This window comes from Leucopleurus acutus, assembly GCF_964270905.1.
Source record: "Leucopleurus acutus genome assembly, chromosome: 13".
Taxonomy (NCBI): Eukaryota; Metazoa; Chordata; class Mammalia; order Artiodactyla; family Delphinidae; genus Leucopleurus; species Leucopleurus acutus.
This window is the reverse complement of record NC_139155.1, coordinates 21,190,890-21,214,503: the sequence shown is the minus strand read 5'-3', so window position 1 is coordinate 21,214,503 and position 23,614 is coordinate 21,190,890. Positions and strand designations below refer to the sequence as shown.

At 38.7% G+C, this 23,614-nt stretch overlaps 1 protein-coding gene across 1 annotated transcript in view; it reads left to right on the top strand.

Moving 5' to 3' along the window:
* DCC (DCC netrin 1 receptor) overlaps window positions 1–23,614 on the top strand; it is a gene marked incomplete at both ends in the record, with an annotated part of 1,161,813 nt that overhangs the window by 1,054,685 nt on the left and 83,514 nt on the right. The window contains 3 exons of the mRNA XM_082853095.1: window positions 2,768–2,833; window positions 12,069–12,231; window positions 22,244–22,470. Coding sequence (XP_082709221.1) covers window positions 2,768–2,833; window positions 12,069–12,231; window positions 22,244–22,470 — 456 coding nt within the window. The remainder of the gene's footprint in view (window positions 1–2,767; window positions 2,834–12,068; window positions 12,232–22,243; window positions 22,471–23,614) is intronic.

The window sequence follows — 23,614 nt, the reverse complement described above, 5'->3', positions numbered from 1 at the left end:
TTATCAAAACTTTCTGGAAGGAGTGATTTTTTGATGAAATTATCTGAATGAAATCCATGGGTGGTTAAGTGATACATAAATTCATTACGCTTTATCATCTTAATTCTTTTCCTCACCCTCATTTCTATTATTAAGGAAATATGTACATTTTGATTCCTGAGTTCATGTAAAATCATATTACTAATGCCATAATAAAAAAAAAGAAACTACCCATTCCCAGTTTTTGGAACTACATTGAACTCTATTTGAATAATTAAAAATAAAATGCATATACATTGAAATGTATTATATTACTTCCACAAATGTCATATTTAGATATCCATCTATTCATTTACTTATTTGGAATTTTTAATTTTGAAAAATGTTTTTTTTTTAACATCTTTATTGGGGTATAATTGCTTTACAATGGTGTGTTAGTTTCTGCTTTATAACAAAGTGAATCAGTTATACATACACGTATTAGAGATTTAATATAATAAGCAAAAAAGGAAATTCAGGGATTTTAAGATAAATTTAATTGTGCAACATGTAATGTAAGACTAAAAATAATGCATTATCTTTTATTTGCATGTAGTTCTTTTAATACTAGATAAATGAAAAACATTTTCAATTCAATCTAATAGTGATTTCCTAGTAATAGTAAATTAATGCAGTGATAGTGATTTTATAGTAAGAATTAACTTATTCTTAAATCTTTAAAGTCAGAATAAGTTAAAAACTATCTGCAGGTAGCTGATATTAGCCATAAATAGGCCTGTATAGGATTTGGATACAGCGAGCCAACTCTATCTATCATGGCAGGTTCCACATCTGATAAATCTTTTTATACTACCCTTTCCCTGAGGATCCAGGACTGTACCTTGCATATAGTAGGCACTTAATACATTTTGAATGAATTATTATCAGTTTTATGCTCCATTAAAAATTTAAGACCTCTGGGATCCAATAGTAGTTTATATCTTTGCATTAACTGACTTTTCGTCTTCCAGAGCCTAATTAGTTCTCTATTTCCCTTAATCAGTGCTTATGAAATTTACCAAGTTAACTAAACACCTCTAATATTCCCAACAGGAATCATTTATTGCTTTAGTGGCCTAAGTGATGGGGCTGTTAGCATCTCTTTGGCTGACTGCTTTGCAATCTAGTTGCTTTCAGATGTGAGAAAAGTAATCTTAATATTCATACAGAACTTCTGTCTCTCTTCATTTCTTCCAATGTTGATCTGGCAGTGTCCCGTGGCCCAAGCTTATCCTCCACTTATTGAAACCCCAGATGTGTCAGAGTCACACAAGCAAGGTATTTGGGAAAAGGGTTAGGCTCATCAGTCAACCCCCCAAAATGTTCACAACTGCTGCTTATTTCAGTTGCCCCTCCCCAATCACCCCCCCATACACACACATTGGGGCCTCCATCCTAATTCCCACTTCTTTATATACCCAGAGTCACTGGCCAGCAGATTTTAAATGTACCAGTTTACCCTGAAAACAGAATATGATGTGATTGAATTAATTTATCATTGCTTGTTGGAAGCTTAACCCTCTTAGTTCAGCTCTGACTTAATACTGAAAGAATGTTTTTTAAATTGTGAATGCATGGTCTGGTAACAAGATTTAAGTTGTTTCTTCACAGCTCTTTTGCAAATAAAATGATGAGCTCTTGGAAAAGCTTTATTTAGAAGAGTGTTTGGTATGCAAAGGAATGTCACAAGAGCAGGACTTGGAAGTCTTAAAAAAGAAAAAGAAAATCTATACATGTGAGAAAAACAACCAGTGTTGTCGTAGCTGGCTGCCCCAGCTGGCTTCCTCGACATCACCCAGTGATTATAACTGCCTTCACAAATAACACTCTGAAGTGTATAAAGAATTAGCTGTAGTCCTGTACGTGTTTGAGTATAGATTCAACTCCCAAATGTTTTTTCGAATAGGTATTCTAGAACTCAAAATCTTAACCAAATAATCACAGTTCTACAAATGTACCACTACCTGTAGTGAAAAACTATTAATTAAAATATGGAGGATAGTATAATTATTTCTGGTTAATTTCTGGCTCATTTCTCCTACAGACTACTTTTACAACTGTTGAACACCTAATAGAAGGCAGTGGTTCCAAATGTGTGCTACTAGAGAAACCTTCCTTCTTGGCGTGTTTATAAGAAATATTCAGACCATGTGGGCTGTGTCACGCTCCCTACTCTTTATTCTATACCCAATAGCTCATTCCCAGGTACCTATTTGGCACATAACACAAAGACTACTCAAAGCCCAGTTATAAGGCAAAAAGTACTGTCCCCTGGTACAGTAATAATGATACTTTGCCACAAAGTCATGTCCAATGGCAACAGTGTAGACTGGACCTCTTATAACATGAAGGAGGTGGGCTCTGTCACGCTAGGAGCCAACACCACCACTCCTTCTGTTCTGAGATGTTCAAGACAGCAACACTAACACTGGTGCTGTACCTTTTGGTGACACGTTAACAAGAGTATTGGAGAAAAAAAGGGGGGTGGGTCAGCTTTTCTGTGAGGAATTGAATTTAGCTTGTTTAAAAGAGTATTTTTGTGACAGATTTTTCTCACGCATAGAAAATAACATTTTCTTGCAAAGTATAATGGTATCATTCTTTTCAGGCTTTCTTTGAAGTGGACAAAATAGTCTTACTCAGTTGTTTGTGTATTTTTAAATATTTGTTAGTTTTTGTCTATTTTGTTTCATTTGTGCTTTCATGTTGCAGGTCCACTAACTTTCTGGTATATTTTCCGGATAAACAGGTCGCCATGGAGATGGAGGTTATTGGCCAGTTGATACTAATTTGATTGATAGAAGCACTCTCAACGGTAAGTATATAAATTAGGTTCTATTGGATTCATTATATTAATTAAAATTGTTAATTCTAGAGTGTCTGAGGCAAATTTTCTATTGACTGCAAGTGCCAAGACCCCCAGACTTAGGGTTTTAGTGGGAATAATAGGAACGTGAAGTTATTAACAAACCTGGAGCATATTCCACCAGGAGACAATGCTGATGAGGGTTGACACGTACGCAAAACAGTCAGAAAAGTCCAAGCGTAGAGAATTTTACAAATGATGCTTGGCTGTTAACTATCTAGGTTTGAAAGTACTATATATATTTGAAATATTTCTACAATTTTATTGTAGAGAGGTGACTGAAACCCACTCACTTTCATAAACTGAAGTTAGTGGGACTTTTTCAAGAGTCAGAGTGCCAGGAGATTAAGAGGCAATCGGAATATGGACAATTGAGAAAGAATAATTATTTCCTCACAGTTTCCATCCACTACCGAGCAGTGGTTATATATGTACAGGTGAAGCAAATGTAAGCCAAAGACACAAAACAGTATACTCTCTTAAATTGTGTGTCCTAAAGAACACTAATCTTGGATAGAATTGCCAAATGGAACAACTGAAAATACAGGAGGCCCAGGAAAATTTGAATCCTTTCTAATTGCCTATGAATCTGAGATAAAGAAAAATATTGCAAGGGGTTACCATCTCAACGTACACAGGCATCTCAGTGTACATATCGTAGGCAACTAGAAATAATGCAAATTTAACTGAACCTCCTTTATTTTTAATTATTAAATCTGGCAATCCTAATTTTGGATCAAGTTTAGAAGTTTGCTATGGACTATTTTTACTTGCCCTTCAAAAGAAAATGAATTCTCTGATTGAAAAGAAACCTCAGCCCAAATTTGATGTTAACAGATAAGTTAACAGATAAGGATTTTTCTTTTCACAGGAGTCAAACTTCAGATGAAGAGAATGACAGTAATTGAGAGAAATGCATGTCGCTTTATTTTTTTACTATTTAAGATTCCTAGTGAGAAATATAATTGTAATTAAATTTGATCTGATTACATTATCTCACAGGAGGAAGTCATGAAGATAAAATAGATGAATGGCATCCAGTGACTTTGAGCCAGTTTAGATAGATTGTTCGCATTACCCCTTCTCAATTTTCTGCTACACTTAATGATGGTTTAGGCATTTCCTGTTAAATGAATGGGGTGAACAAAGTACCTGAAACATTTCTAGAATCCCTACTGGAATAACTAATTGTTACAGGCTACATGATTAATTAAGCTGACTTGATAACCTCAGAGAGGCACGGATGGTAGCGGGCATACTTAATCTATTTCCTATTCTATTTCGCTATCCAGTAAATGATAGTAAATATGTAATTTGCCTTTAGCTTGGGCTTTTACAAGCCAATCAGCAAAGGCATCTGAAAACTCTACCTTCCTAATTAAAATTCTACTAACGTCTTATACATTAAGAAGGGGGTATATTTTCAAATTATATATATAAGTGAAAAATTGACTGATAAAACTCTAACCCCACCACACCTTTGCTAAGTAGGCTGCATAAATAAGAGCAAAAAATCTTGAAATTTCTTGAGTTTTTGAACCTCATATACAATGAAAATTTCATACATCCCCTCACGTAGTGACAGAATTAGAGAGGTTTCCTATCTCTTCTTATACTTCTTGACTCACCCTTCAAAGAATTGTAATAGAATAATGGTTTATTGTCAGGATACTCAAGCCACTTGCAAATAAATTTAGACCTCACTAATCATTTACTTTCTCTTACAACGTGTCACTGTTTTAAAAAAGCACTCTTGGAATTCAGATAAAGAAAAACAAAGCTATAGTTCATGTTTACTCTTGAAGTTGGAAGCCCTTAATTAAATTGGGGAAACTGAAGAGGCTTCCTAAATTATTTTCCGATGGCAGGTAGAATCAAAGCTAATATGTGGTGATATGGTAGTATTTTACTTGTATGATGCATTCAATCTTGTAGTCCACATTCTTAAAGCAGGAAAATCTTCAACTTCTGAAAATGTGATTTTGTAGTTTATATTTGTATGAAGGATAACACCAGCGAAAATTACTTCACTTCAATCCTTTTTTCATTGGGGAAGATAAATCACCAACTTCTTTTTGTTGGTAGCTTTTCCTGAAATTTTCAAAATTAGTAATTTTGGTAAAGAGATCTACAAACCCTGCAAAAGCGTTGTTATATTGACTTCAACCTTGGAACACTTAAGTTTGAGAGGTGTTGATACTTTGGTGAAGCATTATTTAAAAACTAATGTTATTATTTTTTGTGTATTTAGAATTGTATTAGGTGTTCTGTAAAACATGACTTAAACTCTGTGTTTAGGAGAAAAAGCCATGATTTTCCCTCTAGTTTTGATTTCCCTTAAGTAAAGATAATTAGAGTGTCCCAGGGCTCTCGAGCTCTAGTCTACGAGAGGCTCTGCCCACATACTATCTAAACATTATCTATCTGAAATGATGTTAAGGCCCTCAGACTAATCCCAAACCCCAGGTTCTAGAACTGACTTTGCCATGGATTAGAAATGTGTGAATCAAGTCACTTCAACTCTCTGGATCTCAGTTTTTCATCTGAACATAGAAAGTGTTAACCTAGATCAGGGTTTCTTAACTACAAAACTATTGCCATTTGGAACTGGACAATTTTTGGGGGACTGGATAATTTTTTTGTCGTTGGGTTCATCCTGTGCACTGTAGGATGTTTAGCAACATCCCCGGCCTTCATCCACTAGATGCCAGTAGTATTTCCCCTCTACCATGTTGTAACAACCAAAACTGTCTCTAGACGTTGCCAAATTTCCCCTTGGGGGACAAAATCTCCCCAGTTAACAACCACTAAGCTTGGTTAGCATTCCCGAAAGGTTGGTCCAGGGTACATGGGTCCCATGAGAATCTCTGAGAAAAAAGTGTTCCATTTGTCAAGTAATCATTGGGAAATTCGTTTGGTACTCACTTCCTTTTGCCAGGTCCTCGCCTTCCACCTGAATACTAGAGGATTAGTCTTGAGAGAGCATCTCTGCTCCCTCTATACCCTTGAGTTTGGTGATCTCACCTACTCCCAGGCTTCAAATTCCATCTATATGCCAGCTCCCACATTTATACATTCTAACACAGACCTTCTAGCTGCCTCTTTACAATTCATCATAAGATCTCAACCCTGACATATTCAAGTCTGAACTTTTGTTCTTGCCCCACTGAGCCTACCTGCCCTTTCACCCTCTCCCTCATCCTAGACATAAGGACATTGCTGAGGCCTGAATCTGACTCCTCCTTTCTTTCCTGCCCCAAGTGCAATCTGCTTTATTCATTTACTTTCAAACTATATTGTGTACGTGTCCTCCTTGCTTGACTGAAGTTGCCACCATCTCAGTTTAAGCTATCATCAACTCTCACCTGGGGAATTCCATATCCTCTTAGCTGGTCTCTATTTTTCCACCACCAACCCCTCTCCACGCAGAGGGAAGAGATGTCTCCTTGGAGCAAATCAAGCCTGTCACATTGCTGAAAGCTCTTAAACCATCTGTGATTTTACCGAGGATAACTGAATGTGATCTACAGAGCTCATGGGAACAAGGTCCTGTTTCTCTTTTCAGCCTCATTTTGTGCCATTTCCTTTTTGCTCCCAATGTTCCAGACACACGCACAGTCTGCTCTCAGTTCCCTTGTAAAGGAACAAGAACTAACTCCTAGCAACACTTCATAATTTAGCTTAAATGTCGCTTCTATAATGAGGCCTTTCATGACCTCCCTCCTCTGTCAATGACCTCGTATCACATCCTCATGTTATATCTTTCTACATGAACTCTACTTTTCTTTAAAACACCAACTATAGTGGTAATGTTATATTTATTTGCTTCATGGTTTGTTTAATATAAATCTTGTCCAGTGAATTGTAAGCTCCATGAGATCAACAATTATGCCCCCCTCTTTTTTTGGTAGGGAGCAATCAATATGCTAATTTGGAAATTATTCTCAGACTACACAATATACAAGAAGACCATGACATACACATTATTAGGAAATGATATATATGTGGCCCCATAAATACATTCTAATGGTTTCATAGCCTGGCTGTTTTTCCTTCTCCACCCTTCCAGAAAAATAGCTCAGAAATGGAGCTTTCACAACTCCCTTCTATTCTATTGGCTATGCCTTGACCTCAGGTGAGAAGTAACCTGACATTCTGTTCACGTCACAGTGACCCAGATGGGGTCCATGTTTCAGGAATGGAAGACAGAACATTTAATATATAGGAATTGTTTTTCTTCTCTGGTCCAACGAGTTGGGCAAGCCTCTGACTATCTCACAACTGTGTATGTGTCTTATCTCATATCGTCTCTTTTTGCCTACTTGAATCCTCGCATGGCTTTTCCCCCTGCCTCCAGCTTTATTGGAAAATAATTGACTATAACATTGTGTAAGTTTAAGGTGTACAGTGAGCTGATTTGATCCACTTAAATAATCCAGAATGGTGACAACCATAGTTAACACCTCCATCATATCGTATAATTACCACTTACCCATAGTTTGATCACAACATCATATCCACAGCACCCAATTGGATCTTATTTATGGAATAATTGAATACATTCTCTGCCATTTCTGTGCTACCTCTCCTGGCAATGCATAGTTCCCATTAGCATGTTCAAAATTCTGATATTTGAGGGAAAAAATATGTTTTCCACCTTAATTGACCAAGGAACCTTTTTCCCCCATAATGGTGATTAATATTTCATTTTAGGGAACACTGGGCTAGATTATCTTTGAGATCTCTTCCAGCTGATTGACTATATAGTACCTTATTTCAGGGTGAAATGCTTTGAAATATTCAATACCATATGAATGTCTGTTCAAATTCAAAGGCCTGTGAAATTATGAAGACTTATGTTGAGCTGAAAGTGTTCTAATAACAAAACCGTTATCCGAGAACACTGCAATCATGGGAGGGAAGTTAATTTCCCAACTAGAAGCTTTCATTGGATCTGTTTGTCTCCCCAGAACTGAACTTGTCAAATCTTATGTTCACATTGTTTACCTGCCTATTGTTATTGTGTAGCTATTAGGGCTCAGCCATTGTGGCAATGAGACCAGGTTCTCAACATGGGAGCCAGGACTCCTGGATTCGATACATGGCTTCGTGTTCTATGTGATACTTAAGCACTCAGAGTACCAGTCTATCCATGAGCCTACTGCAGAATTTTTGAGGGCAAATATGATAAGACACATAAAATATTTTTGAAAGCCTACCAAGTATCATAAAAATTAAAGACCTTATTAGTAGTTACACTAAACCAATTTTCTAATCATTACTAAGACTTTAGACCCAACAGATTATGAAATCTATGTTTGCTTTTATTAAATTTAGTATAAAAAGGATGAAATCATTTGCGGTGATCAGATATCATGAAAATTAAGTTGGATGGAATGCTCATGTGATATTAAAAAAATGTGACTCCCTTCTCCCTGATTTTAATGAAACATATCTAGGTCTTGATTACTCTGACATCGGATACCCACACTCTTAGGCTAACACCAGGAAGAGATGAATTAGGATACTGTATTTTTCTTTAATTTGGAAAAATCACATAGAATGAAATGTATTGGGCCGCATCATATCTGTCGAGCACCAACTCTGTGCCAGGGTGTGTGGTCAGTGTGATGCATCCGTTATCTCATGAAATAATCACAGTGCCCCAGAGGAGCTTTGTAAGCCTGTGAATTACACCGTTCAGCTTCCGAAAGGGGGCAAAAGTCACCTTGCCCCTTTTGGAATCAGGCTATCTCCCAGAATTCTTACCTACACAATCTAGATTTGTGAGTTCTAAATTTTTTCCTAATTTAGAGCACTCTTTTAATATATTTAGATATATGGTTGATCATCATTATTTGCAGGTTCTCTATTCATGAATTTACCTACTCTCTAAAATTTTATTCGTAACCCCCAAAACCAATAATTATGGTGCTTTTATGATAATCCTTGGACATGTGCCGAGCAGCCAGAAATTTGAGCAGCCCAGCGCTCACAAACTCAGCTGAGCTGGAACAAGGTGGCGTTCTGCCTTGCTGGTTCAGCTCTCATACCATGGATGTGTCCTTTCGGCACTACATTTAGTACCAATTTTTCACATTTTTGTGGGGTTTTGTTGGTGGTTTCACTGTTTAAAGCTGTCCCTAAATGTGGTGATGAAGTGCTTTCTAGTGTTCCTAAACACTAAAGGCTGATGTGTCTGATGGAGAAACTATGTGTGTTGATTAAGCTTCACTCAGGCATGAATTTATAGCGCTGTTGGCTATGAGTTCAATGTTAATGAATCAACATTACATATTAAATAAGGCACCTTTAAACAGAAACCCACATGAAACAAGGCTGTGCTTTCATTGGTTGATAAAAAGGTAGGCTCCCGGGAACATGACACTGTGTTTCCTCTAGAAGCAATACTTTGTATTCCCTAATTTAGTATTTGTGATGTCTTTATAGAACACAACTACTGCAAATAACAAGGATCGACTCCATCTAAAGACACCATTGCACTTGACTTTATTTACTGCCTGTTCAATGTCAGATATTCTGATTAGTCAGCCTTTGAATGGAGATTGGGAAATTAATGAAAGATCTTGAAAACCAAGTTTTAAACTGATGGAACTTTTATGAAGAAGTCATAAAGGCCTGGAATCAAAGATTTATAATGGGAGCCCTCATGAACCCAACTCTATGAGGCAAATGACATCAATATCTCACTTAATCTAAAGCTCATGGGCTTCCCTCGTGGCGCAGTGGTTGAGAGTCCACCTGCCGATGCAGGGGACACGGGTTCGTGACCCAGTCCGGGAAGATCCCACATGCCACGGAGCAGCTGGGCCCGTGAGCCATGGCCGCTGAGCCTGCGCGTCCGGAGCCTGTGCTCCAAAACCGGAGAGGCCACAACAGTGAGAGGCCTGCTTGCCGGTAAAAAAAAAAAATTAAAGCTCTGCAGAATCCAGAGTCATTATTTTCTAATTTGGAGCATGACATCTTCCTAGGTGGAAAGAAGAGCAAAAATTTGAAAAATTCCAATTTACATGGTTTTAAAAAATATTCATACAGTGTTACTGCCGGGTATGACTCAAACTAAGTTTGTCAGAAATGGTGAACTGTTAAATTTAAGTTAAGCTAATAAAATCCATGAGATCCCCAACGGCCTCCATTGTACACTTTCACATAAAAGGTTAATTTATTCCAATCGATTAATTTATTAAGAACAGAAAGGACATATTGAGATACTACTGTAACATGACTTTTTAAATTGTAAGTAAAACTATGACACAGAAAGTTCTAACCTTTCATTACTTGCCTCATTCCTTTGTAATAAATGAAGAAATTACTTCAAGGAAACCTTATTTCTTTCATTTATATTCAGAATTGTTTAACAGAAAGTGCTGTGTAAAAACTTGATGAGTTACCTGCCCCTGAGATTCAAGTTATATCGGTAGCACTTAATTTTTTTCCCCAACAATATTGAATCAGCAATAATTTGTTTAAATTTAGGTGACTGTCTTTTCAAAAAAAAAAAACCCAATGATTCTTAGATAACTTGTCAAAAGATAGTGTTTCAATTTTGAGGCAAGTGCTGGGTTATTATATTCACTTATGCAAACAAGTTAATTTATCTTTCACATTGAATATTATTTCTAAAAAGTTTGTATCAATAGTTTGGAAGTCCACACCAAAAATATCCCAAATGATATGGTAGATTATTAATTTAGGCAACATTTTATTTAATGTTTCAGTAGGATAATGATATTATAAGCAATTACACTGTGTCAGATAGTTGCTGAGATAGTTGCTTTGTCTGTATTTTTTCTAATTCTGACAGTAACTACATATGATAAATATTATAATTTCCATTTTATAGGTAAAGGCACTGAGGTACAAAAGGCCTAAAGGTTTTGCTCAAGGGGTATAGAAAGCTAATATGGGTTGTTGAAGAAACTCATTCAAATTTAGATCTAGGAAAACATCCAAATTCATTGCTTTCTGCTACTTTTTAAATTATTTATAAATAAAGCTATATGCTAATATATACTTTTTAGAATTTGGTAGCTTGTAATAGTAAATACGACATAAATCAGAATATTTCTAATTGATTAATCACTGAGGGTTTAAAGAAAGCTATTTAAAGGGTCATTAGTCATTCTTGCTTACATAAGCAGATTATCATTCTATTTTCGCCTAAATATTGTCTACCGTGTGGTACAGTTGCAGCACAGGAAAAATTTATCTTAGGACTTTATGACACTCTTTCCAACCCTGTGGCTGCTTTTAAATGGGATTCATACACCCTTGACAGGTTGAAAATTAAATGTGCTTTATGGATAGCTTCTTAAAAGGAACAGAAAGTATGAGTGATTGGTGTCAAATAGTTTGTCTTTCACAGCATCAAATAAATAGTATTTTCTCAGCCTTCTCTGACTCTTGTCATACTGGAATTCTTATCGTTTAAAGCGGCATGCTTCCTGCCTTCCCCACTTTCTACTCAATACCATAGCTTAATTATATTTTTCCATTGAGATATAATTCCCATACCACGAATTTACCCTTTCAAAGTGCACAATTCAGTGGTTTTTAGCATATTCACAAGGTTGTGCCACCATCGCCGCTATCTAGCTTTAGAATATTTTCATCACCCCAAAGGGAAACCCTCTGCCCATTAGCAGTCTTTCCCCATTCACTTCTCCCCACATCCACTGGCAAACACTAATCTACTTTCTGTCTCAGTAGATTTGCCTGTTCTGGATATGTCATAGAAGTAGAATTGTACAATACGTGGCCTTCTGTGTCTGGCTCCTTTCACTTAGTATATCATTTTCAAGGTACATGAATTTTGTAGCATGTATCAATACTTCATTCCTTTTTATGACTGGGTGGTATTCTATTGTATGTATATATTCACACTTGTTTATCCATTCATCAGTTGATGGCTTTGGGGGTTTCCCACTTTTGGTGATTCTGAATAATGTTGCTGTGAATATTCCTATGTAAGTTTCCATGGGAACATTGGTTTCATTTATCTTGCATAGATAATTCAATCTTTCCTCTCCTTTTTCATTGCTTTTTTCCCCAGCTTCAGGAATGCCCAGAACAATAGGAACTCTTTGAATTCTTAACTGAGCTTGATAAGCCATGGCTGTCACATCTCCCTAAACATGATCTTCATTTGCCTGTCTTTTCCCAGAGCCACCCATTGGCCAGATGCACCCCCCACATGGCAGCTTCACTCCTCAGAAGAACAGCAACCTGCTTGTGATTATTGTGGTCACCGTTGGCGTCATCACAGTGCTGGTGGTGGTGATCGTGGCCGTGATTTGCACCCGGCGTTCTTCAGCCCAGCAGAGAAAGTAGGTACAGCTAGTTCTCAAGAGATGAGAAGTCACTGCTTGACCTGACGACCATCTTTTTGAGTTAGATTTTTGACGGCTCTCTTCCTGTGTGCTTCCAGAATTCACTACGTGTTCCTTATCTCCTCTCCAGAGCTGGGCAAAATCTTGCCTTTGTCCATTCCAGGCCCATAACTTAAGAGGGTGAGGGCTAGGCTTGCAGAATTAATAGTAGAATCCACCTGAACACTCAGTCTGCATTTCTGTTTGATTTTACTTCTTGAGACCAGATTCTTCCTTTCAAATGAGAGCAGGTATTCCTTAAGTAACACTTAGAGAGTGGACTTCACCATGTCCCTACTTATGGCCCTCTCTCTGCAATTATGTATAAAACATTGGAGATGTGTATTCCTCTAAAAGTATTTACGTATCATGGGCTTCCCTGGTGGCGCAGTGGTTGAGAGTCCTCCTGCCGATGCAGGGGACGTGGGGTCGTGCCCCGGTCCGGGGAGGATCCCACATGCCACGGAGCGGCTGGGCCCGTGAGCCATGGCCGCTGAGCCTGCGCATCCGGAGCCTGTGCTCCCGCACGGGAGAGGCCACAGCAGTGAGATGCCCGCGTACCGCAAAAAAAAAAAAGAAAAATATTTACGTATCCCTTTTGGCAAGAAGGCCTGAAGGCATTTAATCAATGCTTGCGGCATGAATGACAGTATAGACTACCAAACTCAACGTAATTATAATACTATGGAATGTTTAGTTTAGAGGGAGTAGTTAGGATAGACGAGAGATTCCGGAAATTCAAAATGGTTCATATTTCCTGGCTACGGTGGATTTTCAGAAATTAAAAATTTTGAGGGGTTTAAAAATATTTTCATATCGTGCAGCTCTAGGTTATAGCACATGCAGAGAAAGATATATCAAAGTACAAAGTTTGGAATGGCAAAGGGGTCTTAACTGAGCTTATCCCCTCCCAACGATACCCCATAAACAGCATATTAACCTTGTATCAGCCAGTTATGGGAATCAGCAATAACCTTCTGGTTATTTTCTGCCTCTCTAGCACTTTTCAAATCCAACATGATATGTCTTTTTCAGCTGTGCTATTCTCACTGGATTGGCTACAATAGGCTCTTTCCTTAATTTTTGTTTGTTTTTGGCCTGAGGCATGGTGTTCTGCAAGTCTGAGGCATGGGCCCATAGGTGGCTGGTTTGACAACTGTATACCATACACATTGCTGGAGAAAGATTCTCTAGCAAATAATTTTCCCTCTTCCCCTGGTAATACCTCAGCCTTTCTCTCTTTTTAAAAATGCTGTGATCCTATTTGTTGATTTCTAGCGTATCTTCCAGCATTTTGAAGTAAGGTATTTAGTAACAGGATACAGGAAGATGTACATACTGAAGAAAGTAACATAGGTATAGATGTAGTCTTTGCATTTCATTTATTTAGATGACAGGTCAAATTTTATATCCAGCTGCATTCATTTGACTGGACTGTCTTGAAGCTGATGATAGCTGGTGTGCTGGTCCATTGTTTCCGAACAGGGAACCAGACAGAATGAGATTAACAAGGTGGGTCTCCTGTGTAAGCGTCTGGAAAGTCATAATCGCCCACTGAGCTTCTAGAGTGCTGGGCACTTGGTAAGACTCTGGGGGAAAATCACTGTGATTAAGTCGTTGAACAATCTCTTGGTCCAGCAATCCCAGGAAAGGGCCCTTGTAAACAAAGAATGGTGAAAAATCAAAGCTGCAGGTCTCTGAGGCAGAGCTGAGAAAGATTCACAGAAATGGAAGCACGGAGGACAGCAGTTTCTGGTCTTATTTCATGACAGTTTTAAAAACATGGATGCGTTCACAAAACGAATCGAAATAACTAAACCATCTGTAGTGAGGTGTTTTGTTTTGATGATTTTCCTCATTGTTAGAAGAATGTTTGAGGGTTATATTGACTTGATGAACTGAGCTCCTGGACCTGTGTTGTTTCTCCACAGAGAAAATGCTAGTCTTCTCCATGTGCAAAAGTGGGATGTGGTGCTATTTTGGGAAACTCTCAAATTGTCCTAAATCCCACCCTAAGTACTTTGTTAGAAGCTTGAAGGTTTTATATAGAAAGAGTAGAAGCTGAACCCTGGGCGTCACTTGTTTTTAAAATTAGGGAATGGGGCTTCCCTGGTGGTGCAGTGGTTGGGAGTCCGCCTGCCGATGCGGGGAACACGGGTTCGTGCCCCGGTCCGGGAGGATCCCACATGCCATGGAACGGCTGGGCCCGTGAGCCATGGCCACTGAGCCTGCGCTTCTGGAGCCTGTGCTCCGCAACGGGAGAGGCCACAACAGTGAGAGGCCCGCGTACCACAAAAAAAATAAATAAATAAAATAAAATTAGGGAATGATTGAAAGAATAAATCACTCCATGAATGACTGAAAACCCAAAGAAAGTGAATCTATAGCTCATATGCTACTGCCGCTTGGGTTTTTCCTCACCCCACTCCCAAAGTCTCTTAATATTTACTTGGCATATTTTCACAATTTAGCTTCATATATTTTTCTTCAGTAACAGGCCCAATGGCATTCATCCTGATCTCTTTGTTTGTATATGTTAACAGAGAAAAAGGAAAAAAGAAAATCTCTCCTTTAAGATATTTCTGAGTTTTAGTTTAGCTTTTCTTGATTTCATTGAGAGGTCCTCCTCCCCCAACGGCACCACCACTGCACTTGTAGAACAAACTAAATAATGCAGATGAAAGCAAAATCAATTCTCATTTGAAACAGAAATAATGTCCATTACAGGGCTCTCAGAAATGGGAGTTTAATGTAATTAATAAGGTGAAGTAGGAGATATCCGTGTGCTTCTTCAATATCTCTTTATTTAGGACGGCTGGAGAGTGTAAATTGTCTATGTGTTTTACTGGGGGACTTGAATTACATCCACATGGATTTGAAACATTTTTGTGTACTATCAGTAATACTTCGTTCAAGTTAGTGTCTACGCGTTTTATTCTGTGATTTATGTAATGAGGTAATGAGCTAGCTTATCTGATTGACTCACATTCTAGTTGGTAAGATTTTCTTTTTGTTATAAAATAACTAACAGAAGTTAGAACCCAAGTTCTAGTTCTGATTCTACCACTTCTTTAATTAAATTAATAGTATTTAATTACACCTAAGGGAAGACTTAGTCTCTGAATACCAGTTTCCTCAAATACGAAATGGGACTAAATGCTTTTCTGTCAACCCTCTACCACTAAAATTCTCCATAGACTACTGCTAAATTACAAAATCACATGGTAGCATTTAGCTTCAAATTCACATGAAATAAAAATAACTGCATTTCTTTTTAGCTATTAATTAAATTTTTTTTTTACCATTTTGAAGAGACTTCCCTTACACATTCTGAATTAGTGAGATCATAGTAGAATATCATAATATTGAAAATTTGTGTTTTAATAAAGCTTAAATTGATGGGGGATTTTGGTGCTTTTTAACAGAGTAATAATATTTTCCTGGCCAAAATGTAGAATGTGTATTTTGATAAGTTAGAAGGTATCTACAGATACTAAAGAAAAAAATATTTGACATTGAGACTATCCTGGCAATTCTGGACACATGGTTATCACATGAACACATGGGTAGATGGTCAACAACTTGTCCGAATACATTAAATTTAAATGTGTAAATGAAATTCAAGGTTTACATGGTAGAATCACCAGTTAACTAAGCCTCCTCTTTGATTTGATGTGGACACAGCAAGTTTTAAATATCCACACACATTCAAATCTTAAGAAAAATAATTATCTTCAGTACTGAGTGAGGATCAAATGTTTCAACGCAAATGAAATCTATTGTACTTTACTATAGGTCACTTGCACTATTTTCAAAATTTTAACATTCCATTGGTTTTCAGTATTCACCACACAAGGATTTTAACTGACGACCACTTAAGACATCAATATATCTTAGTTCCATCTCGGAAAAGGCAGGTTCATTTGAGTATCTAGGACATATTTTTTCTGGCTTTCCAATACAAGTTTTTTGTTTCGTTTTTAGTAGCAGTCAGTAGAGTAAAAATAATCAGTATAGATAATTAGGAGGCTGGAAAGCTTTGGGAAAGATTTGGATGGAGGAAAATTAAAAAAAATAATGACACGTTTTTATCATTCAATTCAAGTGATTTCTATGCGCTTGGTGTGTGATCTGCAAAGTAACAAATCTGATGAATGTTAACTCTTGAGCTAAAAACCTTTCTGCAGTTTCCCACTGACTTACTGATAGTTTAAATGTATCTGTTATGATTTGGTCCCCTCTACTTTTTCAGCTTTCCTCCCTGCCATGCCCCAGTGCATGCTCCCTGCTCCAACAATGCAGAAACCATGCCTTTTTTCATTCGTTTATTAAACTCCCACTGTCTCACTGATCTTTGCATTTCTAGTCCTTAGCATACTTCTTGACACATTTACTATTCCATAAATGTTCACTGAATAAACAAGTGGATACATGTTGTAAAACAATGGGTGATGTTACAGAAAGGAAGTAAAGAGAGTTTGCTCCAGTATCGCTGGAGGAAACCAGCGCACACACAGGGAGCATCTGGCCAGCCCAATAAGACAAACAGTGATCAATGCAAGGTGAGTGGTATAGAGAGAGACCAGGGAAATGGTTTAGCTATTCTAAGATTACACAGACCTAAAGTGGTCAGGAAGGTTTCCTAAAGAAAACAGGCTTGAAGGGAATCTTAAAGGGTAAGTAGTTTGTAAGTAAAGAGTACTGTGAAGGCGTTGTGAGCAGAAGCAAGATCAGATAGGTGGATGGATGGATAGATAGATAGATACAGAGATACAGAGATACAGAGATAGATAGATAGATAGATAAAACTAACGAACAAAACCCACCAGAATTTGATTATACTCTGGAAGCTTTGCCATAGTATGAGAAAGAGCAAAGAGAGCCGTGGAAGATTCCTTGCTTTGCCTTTATACATGGGTGGGAAGAGACACTCCTATCCTGCAGCTATTTTTGGAAGCCAAAAGATTACTGGTACCTGTAAGAAAAGGTGTGTGTGGGGGAGGGATAAACGTGACATATTCTACATCGAATAGAAGAAACTAGCTTTATAATAAAAACAAACAAAACCAAATCATTCACTTAAGACAGTGCTTCTCAAAATTTCTGTGCATCAGATTCCTCTCAAGGGCTGTTAAAACACAGATTGCTGGGCCTCATGACCCCCTTCCCCAGTTTCTGATGGGGTGGGGCCTGAGAATGCGCATTGCTAACAGGTTCCCAGGTAATGCCGATGCTACCAGTCCAAGGACCATACTTTAGGGAACATTGCACGGGGTTCACCTGCATACAAATTTTGAAGATTCCAAATGGTGAGATAGAGGTACTGCGGACCAAAATGGACAGCAGTGATTATGTCAAGGAACCAGCAGATGGGCAAAAGGTTGGGGTAACAGCTGTTCCTACAGGTTTTAGGACAAATTTCACACAATTTAGTTATGAGCAAATGTCAGTGTTATTACAACCCTGCTATATGGACCACTGGGCTACTACCAGCAGGGGAAGGAGGCCTCACCAAGGCCAAAGCTTTTTCTCTTGATAAGAGACATTATACAAAGCAGAAGTGGTTAGATGGTCTTTCATAGAATATATACAGAAAGGAAATAAAGTCTGCTAGAGATCTTTAGATTTTTTTTTTATTTGTATTGGGGTATAGTTGATTTACAATGTTGTGTTAGTATCTGCTGTACAGCAAGGTGAATCAGTTCTACATATATCCAGTCTGTTTTAGATTCTCTTCCCATATAGGTCATTACAGAGTATTGAATTGAGTGTTTGCAAAGCAGAAATAGTGTCACAGATGTAAAAAACAAACTTATGGTTACAAAGGGGGGGATAAATTGGGATTGACATATACACACTACTATATATAAAATAGACAACTAATAAGGACCTACTGTATAGCGCAGAGAACTCTACTCAATACTCTGTAATGACCTATATGGGAAAAGAATCTAAAAAAATGGAGATATTTAGATTCTTGATGACTGTCAGCTAGGTAGATAAGCAGCTTCTCAGAAGAGGTCTTGATCTGATTAAAATCCATCAAAAAAATGCCTATGAATTTCATCAGGAATAATAATTTCTTTCCAGATGGAAGTTGTAAATCATAACATACTAAAAAGGTTCTGCCTCAATCAGGTTTACAACTTTTTTTTTAATACAATACACCTGGGGATGCTTGTTACTGAGGTCATGGGGACTGGTGAATGAATGAATGAATAAGGCATGAATGTAAGCAAGGGAAACCAGAATTCATCATTTCCTTCTAGTTTCACAAATTATTTGACAAACTTCTTTACCATAAGCTATGTAAATATTGAGTTCTCATGGACGTTCTGACGATCTTGTCCTGGATTTGGGAACTGCTGTGTCTCTGTGTGCAGTCATATAGGCACCAGGGTTTAAGTTATTTAGCATTTTGATCTGTTAGAAAGAAAGATAATGGGGTGAAATCTCCAAGTTTGAAGATGACATTAAGTTCTTCTAAGTGACCAGAGATGGAGTATATAAAGAGCTACAGACTCATTTCCTGTGGGCAGGTGAAGTGTAAGGAAATGAATTCAGGGAATAAATGGTTAGCAAGAGAGTTATTATCTTAAACACAAGAAAATGATCTAGGGGTTATTACCATTGTCTAGAGTCAGTGTGAGCCTGCTGCCAGGAATTCAGCGAAGTGCACGTACTTGTTGAGAAAATAGTAGAGCAGAAAACCCGGCATTATTTCTCCACCAAACTACTAAACAGATATGAAGTCTGAGGTTCTCTGTTTCTCTCCTCATCAGTATGCTTCAGGAAAGACAAGAAAAAAGAATGTTAAGAAAACTTCAACAAATCACACTACTGAACATTTATTAATTGCCTAATATGTACAAAGCATCTTATCCGGTAATGGGGACACCAAAGCCATTCTCAGTGGCCTTGCACAGGTTACAGAGTCTCCACTGAGAGTAGTTTATTTGAACCATTTAGCTAACATGAAAGCAGTTATCCTCATAAACCATTCATTGCAAGTGAGGAAACTGAGAAAGAGGTACTCCTCTGGGCTTCTGCCAAAGGTTAGATTTTAACTGTCTAAATTCTGCCTTATGAAGACACATTATTGTTTTAAAAGAAGCAGAAGCAGCAAGTGGAGATTTTAAAAATTATAAAACTGTAGAGCAGAGGTTGAAAACCATTTCTGAAAAGGGCCCAATAGTAAGTATTTTCAGCTTTGTGGGCCAGGTGGTCTTTGTTGCAACTCCTCAACAATGCAACGCGAAAACGAATGAGCTTGGCAAGATTCCAGTAAACCTTCCTTTACAGAAATTGGCATTGGAGGCCCCAGCCCCATGGAGCTGCCTGAGCAGAGCGGCTGTATGCAGTGCTGTGTGGGCAGAACCTGGTGTTGACGGGAACCATTTTCATCGTCTTGCTGGTGACCGTAGTCCTTATGGCATTTTTTTTTTTTTTTTTTTGGAGCAAATGGATCACTATTTCTCACAAGCACTTTACATTAACTTGGATTCTTTCTAAATTTTTATCCAAAACAGTGTAACAAAATAGTAGGTAAGAGTTCATACCAAAAAACCCCGTCCATCCCACCTTTTACAAACTGCAATCCCTTGTGGCATTTTGTGTCTACAAGCCCATTCGGCACCAGTGACAGCAGAGCAAGCAGGTCCTCCACAAGCATTTGGGAACAGAATAAGTTCTGTCACACATGGGTTAGTGGAGAAGTTGGAATCAGAACTTTAGTGCTTGGAAATCATCTTTGGTCTGGACAGTTGGTAAATGCTGAATGATTTAGAAAAAAACATCTAGCCATTATCTTATCCTAACCCTGTAATGCAAGTATTTGGCCACGGAGTCTGCTTCTCAGTGTTTCCTTTTATGTTTGTATTTGTGGCTGTACTTGTTAAAAGTAAGACCTGAAGCTCCAAGGTTCAGTGTAAAGATGGAGTGCTCATGAGAAAGAAAGCGTAACTTGGTGAGTGGTGTAAAAACCACACTGGAAAGGACTAATCATTAATGGTTCAAAATATTAAGACGAGGCAGACCTAACATGTAGACATTCGCTACTTTGTAATTGATCACAATGGGTTAAGAATCACAAATGTTTTTAATTATCCCAAGTCGGCCTAGATACTCCATTTGCAAAGCAGCATCAGCTGTGGGGGGCGTAGGCCGCCATTCCTCGCGCTGCTCAGAGCTCTGTGTTCAGATGCCCGCACTGAAGTCGGGGTCACACCAGGTAGGCCTTTGGCCATGGGCACCCTCGGGCTGGGAGGCTCTGGGGGGGGGGGGGCGGGCTGGGAGGCTGTGGTGGTGACTGGAAGTGTTAGCAGTTAGCCTGGCTGAAAAAGAACTCGTCCCGCTCAAACACGTTGATCTCCTTGTCCTGCGCTTAAGTCTTCCCAGCCCGTGGCCTAGACGTCAGGGCAGCTTTTCCCATCTGGAATCTTTTCAGCCCTGGGTAGGGAGGGTGCAATAGAATTGCATGTTCACCATATAAGGCCGAGTGGCGGGTAGGTGTGTCATTTAATTTCAGCTTTGAAAATGCTGCTTTTCCTTTGCACTGTAGTGAACTGGATTTTTCCCCCCATGGAAAGGATACTTTTGTGCTTACTTTTTGTCTTTATTTTATTTTAAAGGTGCTAGGCTTAACTTTGTTATTAAATTAAAATGCTTGTCTCGTTTGTGCTCCATTCAAGCAAAGCACTGATATATATATGTGTACTTTTTTTTTTTTTTTTTTTTTTTTTTTGCGGTACGCGGGCCTCTCACTGTTGTGGCCTCTCCCGTTGCGGAGCACAGGCTCCGGACGCGCAGGCTCAGCGGCCATGGCTTACGGGCCCAGCCGCTCCGCGGCATGTGGGATCTTCCCGGACCGGGGCAGGAACCCTTGTCCCCTGCATCGGCAGGCGGACTCTCAACCACTGCGCCACCAGGGAAGCCTCCGTATACATTTTTTTTAACAACCCACACTTAATGTGAAATAACTGATGTGGGATACTGTAACTGTTTGACCTAAGGATTTTGCTTGTAACCCTAGCATTGCGGCCCTGAAACGTTCACTGTTCTGTGCTTTTGAGCAAAATATCAATTAAAACAAAAGTAAAATCTTAAAAAAGAACAGAACAGCAACAACAACCAAAAAAACACACACAAATAAGCAGTGGAGGATTTGGCCTTCAGGCCATGGTTAACTGATCCCTGCTGTAGAGAATGGCCAACAGGAACATCACGCTTTTGACTCAGCATGCAGGGAACATTGGAACCTCACTAGCCCCAAGAGGATACTACTGCTGAAAAATAATTTAACGATTGCTAAATTCTTATTGAGGAAAATAAGAGACATTTGAAGCACACTTCCAACATGACTTCTCTTTTCAAAGGATGGATCTTACTGTGTTTGAATCCAGACACTTAGTGACTCCAAGACGACAGTATTTTATTCTCCTAAGAATGCACTCATGCAGCTTTTTGTCTTCAAACAGCCAGCTTCCCAATTGCACATGAAATTGGACAGCTGAGCTCTAGACTCTCTTCTAAGCCCCAATCTTGGCGGTTGGCACAAATCCTGGCCTTTTTATTTCTATTTGCCCTTTTGAAGCAACTCTGTCATTTATCTCCTAAACAGATGTTGCAGTCGGGTACCTTATGCCTAGCTCCAAAGATTGGCATACGGTTCCATCTAACCCATTGTCACCTTGTGCTCAAATCTACAGCAGGAGAAGCTGGAGTAAGGTGCTCTCTGGCAGGCAGCCGGGGCCCTGGGGATCCAGCACCACATCTCCCGTAACGTGGTGAAGCTCCAGGGGAGACGAGGAAAGGCAGCCAAGACAAGTCTGCCAATTCCTGGATTTCACAAGTTTTCTCCTGGGAGCACTTTTGTTTCCTTCCCTGCTTCTAACTTGAATTGACTGAGAAAAAAAGAGGAAGGGCCATTGAATAAAGGCACTCACGTTTGCCTTCTAATTTTGTTCTGTAGGAAACGGGCCACCCACAGTGTTGGCAAAAGGAAGGGCAGCCAGAAAGACCTCCGGCCCCCTGATCTTTGGATCCATCATGAAGAAATGGAGATGAAAAATATTGAGAAGCCATCAGGCACTGACCCTGCAGGAAGGGACTCCCCCATCCAGAGTTGCCAAGACCTCACGCCAGTCAGTCACAGCCAGTCAGAGACCCATCTGGGGAGCAAAAGCACGTCTCATTCAGGTAACTTTCATCTCTCTGGCATCAGGAAAAACATCCCACTCTGCGCCCCACAAAGGAGCTCTTGACTCCCTCTTTTGTGGATATACCCTTTCCACTAATTTGCACATCATTTACCAACAGTTAAAATAATCTGATGTAAATCTGGTTGATTAACTAGGTTTACTTTCTATTCCATCATCGCGTTGACTGCCTTTTATAACTGTAATGCTTCTTGAAACTTCTAAGAAGTAAGAGGTGATGCCGTTGGGACATACTGAAATGTGAAGGCTAAATGAACTGATGGCTTTTTGTTACAGCTTGAACAAAAGTTTTGTCAAGGCAAAATTTGAAGCTATTTTAGTTCTCTGTGTCTGTGAAAAGTTGATTTTAAATTTGCTGTCAATTCCTTGCTTTAAAAAAATCACTTCAGGGACACCTGAAGTCTGAAAACATCAACTATTCTGTTACTTTGCCCTGATTACGGTGGAGATGAACTGTCATCCCCATGCAATCACATTATATGATCACTAGCCTAGTCTAATGGAGTCTCTGAAGGCTCTGTTGGTGTACAAAGTGATCTGATGGAAAAAAGCCTGCTGTTTAATGATTTGGTGCAGAACAATCCATGTCTAGGAATAACTGAGAAATCCAGAAAGTGGTTGTAAGATATTTCAGTTTATGTGGGTCCTTATAGTTTCAAAATGCTTATGGGGAGTTGAATAATCAACCCAATACTCTCATCAAAAAATCTCTTGGTCTACTCATGATGTTTGTTTATAGAATGAGTAGCTGTTTTAAACCAAATTAAATATTTTAATTGTTTGAATGTGTAACTTGGTTGATTAGACTTTCTTGCAGAGTTGTTTAAACAAGGACTTTACCAATTTTCGATCATGAGTTGCGTATTCCTTTTCTAGACCTTAAATAATATCTCAAGCAGTGTCCCTAACTTTTGTCACTTTCAATTATTAAACTATAATCCAGTTCCATTAAAAATTATAATATGAGATTTAAATTAAAGATTCTTTTCCCCTTATGGCCAGTCAGGCTTCTGGTTCTGAGCACTGGGGGGTCACAATTTGTTCTTTTCAAATCCTCCAGCACCTTGGAGGAAAATGGAGTGGTAGGGTGGGACAGCAGGAGGGAGGAGCATATTCTGTTTCAG